Here is an 8,669-nt window from a genome sequence, read left to right as displayed (position 1 = left end):
TCAATTCTTCAAAAGCATTCTAATTACAAAAACTATATTCACTAGCTATATTCAGCCAGCAATTCTACTCATAGAGTAGAGCCTAGACTACATACTACTCCGTATATTCCAAAAATATTCTGTATTTATTGTAATAAAGATAATATCTCTAACTATAGGGGGCTGTTCCATTCGGCGGTGTGGGAAAAACAGCAAAACATCTAATTACAAAACAAACAGAATCACATTTCATCGGTAATTGTAATTAAATATGTAATTTTTCAATTTTTGTCCATTATAGCAAAGTTCAAGTTAAACTGGTTGATTTGAAGTGAAACAATTGACGACACCCGTCCATTGTTTCGAATTCGGGCTGGCGAATCGGACAGCAGTTGTCACAGTAATGATATGGCAGAATAGTTTTCAAACAAATTAAATGACATTTCGTCTCTATTACTGGTTATATACTCGATGCCGGCTACACATGAAGCCAATTAGGGAGTTAAAATAATTAATGACCATAGTCTAAACGGCTTACTTGCGTGTTTGCATATTTGACTCCTTCGATGTGTGTCGAGAAACCGATCAGCGCGAGGCAACGCGAGTTTAGTGCTTGTTGTATTTGCCGAATAGGCGAACAAGGCAAATACTTTGTCACACATATGGTGATTGTTTGCCAAATATATAAAATACGCGAATACAAATATCCATATGAAGTGTCCAAGTAACCAAGGTATCATTAATGCATTCACTATGCAATGATGGACTAGTATTTGGCGTTAACATATCGATATTGTTAAAAATATTCAAGTTGTTTTTAATATTGCGAGTTGCACTTTTTAGTCATTATTTTATAAACTTGCATTTGTTGCATGCTTTTGTATTTAAGATCATTGCATTCCTTAGGTTCCTACACATCGAAAAGTAAAAAGAATCTTAAAAAAAAAGGAAAAGGGTGATTGAATAGTAGTAGTAAAATTTTTCGTCCTCCGGGACAGGCTAAGGCGTCTAAACCATACTGCGAAAACTAAGATTTAAAAAAAACGTGATTGTTGTTTGCAGTAAATGCAATATGCAATCGTATTGTAAGCAATCATGCTCGCAATAGAACACCAACATTATATTGACCGACGTGTTACTAATATTTTTTTATTTTACATCAATATTTTTTATTGAATGGATATTCAATTATTTTTCATTTTTAATTTAAAAGTTAAATTATTTTTAATCGTTGAAAAACCCAATACAAAGACACGACACAAGCACATAGAAAAATTCATGGGGATTTTAACAAACTAGTGGAGTAATTTCACAAAAAATAATTGAATATCAATTCAATAATAATTTAAAATACAGTGAACAGTGACATCTCTGGCCAGGACTGATAGCTGTAAAGGTACTAACTGGGTGATAAATCTTTCATAGATTTCTCATAGATGGCGCTACGACAAAAAAGTCGTTGAAAAACCAAATACAACACATAGAAAAATTCGTGAGGTCCACTGGTTCATTCCGTGGCTTAGTTGGTATAGCGTCTGGCACAGTAAGCTAGAAGACGTCGCGCGCGTCAGTTCGAATCCGGCCGGATCGAAGGAATTTTTTCTGAGTGTCGATCTTTGTATTAATAATTGTAACAAACTAGTGGAGTAATTTCACAAAAAATAATTGAATATCAATTCAATAAAAATTTAAAACCCATTATGATATTTTAACCGACTTTAAAAAAGGAGTAGGTTCTCAATTTGACCGTATTTTTTTGTGTGTATGTTACTCCGGCCGATTATTGAACCGATTTTGATAATTCTTGTTCGTTGGAAAGGGGGTACCTCAGTATTGGTCCCATTTAAATTTGAAGAAAATATTCCACCTCTAAGGGTAGCAAATGAGGGGATAAATCAGGTTTATTCGATTTAAACCACTTTCCGTTTTCAATAAAACTTGGCAAATAGACGTAATGCCACAAACTATTGAATTTGGTTTATTTTTTTATAAAAAAATTATTTGTTACACTATTTTTTTCACATTCCTTGACATTGTGTTTTAAATTGTAATATTGTGACATTGATAATATGAAATACATTAACCGATATTTTTGTCGGATGACATATCGGGTAACTTAAGTAAAATGTGGGCCAACATGTTCGCCAATGAATGTGGCGCGTAATGCAGGGGGATCCGTGTATAATCATAGGATATGTCACAATAATAATACTGCGTCTAATGTACAGTCAACAGCGCCTCAAGCTGTACACATGTTCGAAAATCGCCTTCCGTGCAACGGAACAAGGTCCGTCAACGTGTAGCTTAATGTATCTATATTTGAAGTCTACTTGTTACCAGTAAAATCTAGTCATATTTGCGATTTATTAAAACTATCTACATCTATTTTTTCAGGCTATCTGCTCGTCGGATTGACCTTCATAATGTTTACACTAACCGTCTTCTACGACATCCCGCAACTGAACCTAAGCACCGTATTTTCCTCCGTGAAACTCGATGAAGATCCAGAGAAGATGCGCTTGAGTGGATCTGGTGTAATGGGACCGGGATACGGCATTGGCGGGCTGGTAATGCGGGATGATTATGGCCACCACGATCAACGCCGCTCCGTGGTTCATATTCGACCTCATCTTGACGATAGCCCCAGCCCTGAGGACACCACCCCGGTTCACGCTCGAGACATGAGGGTTCATTAAACATGATCACGAAAAAAAATACAGGTGATGTTCGCATCGTTTCACATTTTGACAGCAGGTAGTTAGTATCGAGCGATGATTTTGCCACCAAGATTTAAAAAAAAGGCGGCGAATGATTGTCGCCGATCTTCTGAGTTGTCGAAACGATAGCGAACGTCACTATTGTAGAACCCTCCAAACCCCAACCATCGATCGGTTTCTGATGTCACGGAAATGATATTGAAAAAATTGGTGTCGTGGTAAATGTATTGCTTTAAATATGTAACTCATGTGAGTACTTTAACTTTGTTTATTATCTCAAAAAAGTTTTAAATGTTTACAAGTAAAGAAATAAATTTTGTTAAAATAATCTTCTATCTGCATCCCACGCGGAATATATTGTGTAATAAATATAAATGTCTAATGATATTATTATTGTTAAAATACTAAGTAATATTTATAAAGATATTAATAGGTATTAGTGGTAAATGATTGTGAAGAAATTAATAACTGTACGCCCCTATTCAAGCAGGACAAATTTCATAGAGAGGAATAGGTAAATATTCGAAATTCAAGCACCAGGTAAATACACGTTTTCAAACATTTAAAATTGTGAACATTGAAACTTGATGAGAAAACAAAATAGAGATGAATGAAGAGAAATGAAAAAAAAATCTTCTATCCCTTTATCAATTACCGTCCTAAAATGTTCATAATTTCCTTCTATACTTATTATTATTTGAAATATACATTTTGCTTGAAACACTAATGCCATCAGCTGGTCGAACTAGTTGAACTGAGTTTTGATAAGACTGACGAGGTTTTTCAAAATTTTCACTTTTCTATTTCACTTTGTACATTTTTTACGCAAAGTTATATTTGCGCGGTGGACATTCCCGAAAAAACAAGTCGACTATAATCATGGACAAGTTAGCGACAATCCGACCTGCACAGACTGAAAACGACGAGGCCCCCTCGATGTATACGTTTTACAAGTAAATTATTACAAATTATTCTTCAATATCAACAGCATATCATGAATGGATTTTATAAAATTGTCTTTACCTTTTTGAAAGGATTTACGGGCAGCCTATCACAAAATAGTACCTACCTATCGCAAATTGTTTGTTTTTAAAATAAGTCAGCTGAACTATAATTTCTAAATTTTGAAAGTAAAGTAAAAATTAATTATTAATTGTCTTATTTTTAACAAGGACAAAATTATCTAGGATTAAATTTAATATAGTTAAAATTAATAATTTCGTAAAATTTATGTACTCAAAATATAATTGTAGATTAAATTGACGTTCTTACGTATCAATTATGTGTGATAGATGACCAATAATTTAGTAGTCTTTGGATTTATTAAAACAAAAAGAAATATATATTTAAAGGTCTTTAGTAGGAAAATTTCTATATATTTAAAAAATATTCTATATAAAACATAATTTGATAAAAATTATCTATTAAATAGTAGCGTGGAACGCAGATTGTTTGTGCTATCTAGTATCAACTATATTTACAGAATAATATATAGTAGTTAAGCTTTATGTAAATAAAAATCACACTTTTCTAAAGTGGTAGTTTAGGTCACACATCGATGTTCGAACTTCATGATTTAATTAGTAAGTGTTTCACGTCAGGGTTGTTGCGAATAACCGCATCTGCATCAGCGGATAATCTGCATATATTAAAACATCCGCATTTATCGATGCTGATATTCATTGCGGATATTCGAGTCGTGACATGACCTAAAAGGCACGCTGGAACAAATTACAAACCTTCCAGAAACAGACTGTAAATCGAAAAGCAGTACAGCTGCTGTTTTTAAAACATAATTTTGATAAAATTACACAACGGTTAAGCCAGGCAGATTAATTCTCTTGTTAATCGGTAAATGTCACAAAATCTTTGAAATAATACTATTTTCCTCATGTCGATAGATTCATTGAGGATGCAAATTTTTCTCGTCTCGTCTTTTTTTGTACATAAAATCAGCATCCGCATCAGCATTCGGTGATGTGTAAATGCGTCAGCAACAACCCTGTTTCACATTATCAAATTAAACCAATCATTTTGTCGCACCCAATCACTCTTCGTATGGCTGTGAAGTTCCTATAAATTATAATTTGGCTATTTTGATACCTGCAACAATCCTGCTTTTCTTTTGTAAGTTTGAATCTAAATGCAATCAATGACAATATTGTTGAACTTATGAAGTTATTAGAGAGTGACTATAAATTATTTTAATACTTATTGATAATGCTATCTAATGAACTTCTTTTATGTATTACAGACTAAAGATTTTATTCCGTAATTTAAACGTAGTCTTTAAATTATTATTTGTCCTTCTTAAGTGAAGCAATAAAGGAGAATTTTGTCACTCTAAGCACTACATTTTATATATTTTAGAATTTAAAAATACATTATAATCACGAGAATATATTGGATGTTAGATTTAGTATAGATTTGTATAATCATTAATACTAAATTACAAAATTTTAACTGTTGGCTCATCAATGTATAAAATGTTTAACAATAAAAATAAGCGGTAATGTAATTGAAGTTTACAGATTCAAAGTAAATTATTGAAAACATTCTAATAAATCAGCTTAATTGTGTCATTGTTGTTTTATTACCAGTACCAAGATCCAGTATAAAAAAATTCTTAATCACCGTAGACAATGGTAGAGGTCTTAAGTCAATTTTTTTTTAAATTTATTAAGGCTTTGGCAAAGCCAAAAACCTAAACATGAAGTTTAATTATGTTTCTGTAAATATGGCCGCCCCAAAGAGGATAGGCAATTTGAGGCGGGGTGCTTGGATTGACTCGGGATTCCTTAAAACAGGCCGATACGGGTATTCTAGTTCGAGATTCGTATAATTTCGCGTTTTAATCTTCGATTAAGGCACACTAGCCTAATTTGTGCCTTAATCGAAGATAAAAACGCGAAATTATACGAATCTCGAACTAATATCCCCGTATCGGCCCGTTTTAAGGAATCCCGAGTCAATCCAAACACGCCGCCTCAAATTGCCTATCCTCTTTGTGGCGGCCATATTTACAGAAACATATTTAAACTTCATGTTTAGGTTGATGGCTTTGCCAAAGCCTTAATAAAAAAAATAAAAAAATAACCTCTTAGTTCACTTCATGTTACAATAGTACTAGTGGTTTGTGCTTCATGTGTAGTATCGGTATTTGGCAATTAGGTCTTAGTGTTGTCTCATAAAAGAATATTAGACCAAACCCTTATTACACCATATAATTAAGATTTTAAAATATTTACTTTGTATCCGTATTCCATTGCCGAAAGTATTGTGTAAGTTATAAGTACCAAGATGGAATCACCGGTATCAGCTTTTGCCATTTACAAAGCTAATAAACCCAAAGTAAACAATAAAAAGCAAAAAAAGAAGAAAAAACATCCCAAAGGAAACCCTACAGTCCAACAACAATCACCGAAAACATCAAATAAACATATTTTTGAACTTCCCGAAGATGTGTTGCTGCAAGGAGCAAAGAAAATAAAACAGAAGCAGAAGAAGACGAAAGAAGCAAAGACTATCGGTATAAATAAGACCCTTAAGAAGAAAAAGCGAACAGAACCGAAATCAAGCAAAAAAAGCAAAGTTGTAAATAAGCAACATGAAATTAATGGAGTAAAAAAGAACCGAAAACTACCTGAATATGAAGAAGTCCCTATGTTAATACCGTCTGTACAAAATCATCTCAATATTCAAGTATCTGATGACGATTCGTGTTCGCACTCTGATGATGATAGTTTTGAGTTTGTCCCAGTTCAAACAGACAGCAGCAATGAAGGTCTAAAAGCCTTCAAGTGGATGATCGCACCATACAACCCTGATGAATTTCTTAATGGTATTTGGGAGAAGAAACCTTTACACATAGCCAGGGAAAAGCCGAATTATTATAAAGAACTAATTTCAACACCCATCATTGACGATATGTTACGTAATGAAAATATTCAATTTACCAAGAATATTGATGTAACTTCCTATATTAATGGTAAGAGAGAAACGCACAATCCGGAAGGAAGAGCCCATCCACATCTTGTGTGGGATTTCTATCTTAATGGATGTAGTATTAGGCTTTTGAATCCTCAAACTTATATACCAAAATTACACTTGTTAAATGCTACGATGCAAGAATTCTTCCACTGCTTTGTTGGTGCCAATGCATATTTGACCCCACCAGATAGTCAAGGATTTGCCCCACATTATGATGATATTGAAGCTTTCATATTACAGATAGAAGGTAAAAAACACTGGCGAATTTATAAGCCTCGTGCTGAAAACGAGACATTGCCAAGAATATCTTCCAAGAATTTTGACCAGGAAGAAATTGGGGCTCCAATCATGGAGGTAATTTTGGGAGCTGGAGATATGCTTTATTTTCCTAGAGGATATATTCATCAGGGTGTCACTATAGACGGAGAACATTCCCTACATGTGACTGTGAGCATGTATCAGAAACACTCCTGGGCAGACTTATTTGAGAAATTAGTACCAGCAGCTTTACAAATAGCAATTGAAGAAAACATTGAATTGAGAAGAGGTCTGCCTTTTGATATTTATGACAATTTTGGTTTGGTTCATTCTGACATGAGAACCCTAAGGAGGGAAGAGATCACAGAACTAATTAAAACACTATTTGAGAAAATTAAAGCCCACTTGCCTATAGATGATGCTGTAGACCAAATGATGAAGAATTACCAACATGATGTTCTACCACCAGTTCTAAGTGATTTGGAGAAAGCAGTTACGGTTCATGGAGACACTGATGTTATGATTGAGAATGGGCAGGTCATAAACAGAGTTGAAATAAGCCTCGACACCAGAATACGGCTGCTGAGAAAGAATATTTTAAGAATGGTATCTGAGGACAAAATTAGACTTTATTATTACGCTGAGAATGCCCTAGAATATCACGGTAGTGAATTGTCATTTCTTGAAATTGAAGAGGACTTTGCTCCTGCTGTAGAAACGTTGATAACCACATATCCCGAGTATGTGTCCGTTGAAAACCTGGATATGCCTAATGATACTGATAAGTTGCAGCTAGCTGGTGCTTTGTGGTCCAGGGGTTTGATTATGACCGAGTACCCTTTATATACTATTGATAGTGAATAAATAAAGCATGTCGATACCTCCAATGAACACTACGCCATCTTTATTTTTTGTTCGTCTTCTGTTATTTTTGTAAACAGCCATATTTATTTGTCTTAGTAAATAAATATGGCGGTTTAATATAAATATAATCTTAGTTGTGCTCCCCGAATTCTGTGAAAACAAGAACAAAAAAAACGAATTTTGTAAAAAAAAAGAAACAAAAAACAAAATAAAAACAGAACAGGTCCAAAAATTAAGTTGGCTCAGTGTTCATTGGAGGTATCGATGTATACTTCATTTCAATCCATTTTAAACAAATAAGTCACTGACCCAACCACAGACGGTTTGGTGATGACCAATGAATCGATTTGTTTAATTGAGTCATACTAGCGGTTTTCATTACATAACCTATAAAATAATTTGAAATTTCCAAAATCTTAATTTTAAAATCTTCAAATCCTTACACTTAGATACTAAGTTGATTGCGATTGAAATTTTCAATTGACTAATTAATAACAAAAACTTTAATTGAATGAACTGAATGTTTTTTCCATATAGCACTATGCAACCATGGACTTAACCACAGACACATACGACTACCATTTTTCTAATACTATTTTATGATGTTATTCAAATTGTTGGGAAAAGTGATGAGATATCAAGTCAAAATCTTTGAAATATACGTGAAAGAGTTACTTAATTAATATTGAGTGATTGCTTTAGAAATTCAACCAAACAGTTTTGTTTATATTTCGTTTCAAATGTAGGTATTGTTACAGACTCGGACTTCGGCACATGGATGTTTCATTGGGTGTTCAATAAAAACAACTTATATTTTCTTAAATTATTATATTTTAATTTTGAATTGCATATAAATTTGTG

General features: G+C 33.4%; 2 protein-coding genes across 2 annotated transcripts in view; both read left to right on the top strand.

Moving 5' to 3' along the window:
* The window catches only part of LOC113229535 (potassium channel subfamily K member 1-like), a 42,497-nt gene extending 38,541 nt beyond the window's left edge, over window positions 1–3,956 (top strand). Inside the window, exon 5 of the mRNA XM_026463166.1 lies at window positions 2,374–3,956. Within this exon, the coding sequence (XP_026318951.1) occupies window positions 2,374–2,675 (302 nt within the window). The 3' untranslated portion in view covers window positions 2,676–3,956. The remainder of the gene's footprint in view (window positions 1–2,373) is intronic.
* Window positions 3,957–5,996: 2,040 nt separating this feature from the next.
* Window positions 5,997–8,501, top strand: LOC113229392 (bifunctional lysine-specific demethylase and histidyl-hydroxylase NO66). Its single transcript, XM_026462963.1, has 2 exons — window positions 5,997–7,817; window positions 8,075–8,501. The coding sequence occupies exon 1, from the start codon at window positions 5,997–5,999 to the stop codon at window positions 7,806–7,808; it is 1,812 nt and encodes a 603-aa protein (XP_026318748.1). The 3' UTR covers window positions 7,809–7,817; window positions 8,075–8,501.
* The last annotated feature ends 168 nt before the right edge of the window (window positions 8,502–8,669 follow it).

Source organism: Hyposmocoma kahamanoa, unplaced genomic scaffold (genome assembly GCF_003589595.1).
Source record: "Hyposmocoma kahamanoa isolate Upper Pololo Valley unplaced genomic scaffold, ASM358959v1 62, whole genome shotgun sequence".
Lineage (NCBI taxonomy): Eukaryota > Metazoa > Arthropoda > Insecta > Lepidoptera > Cosmopterigidae > Hyposmocoma > Hyposmocoma kahamanoa.
Note: the sequence above shows the minus strand (reverse complement) of the source record. Positions and strands in the feature narration are given on the sequence as shown.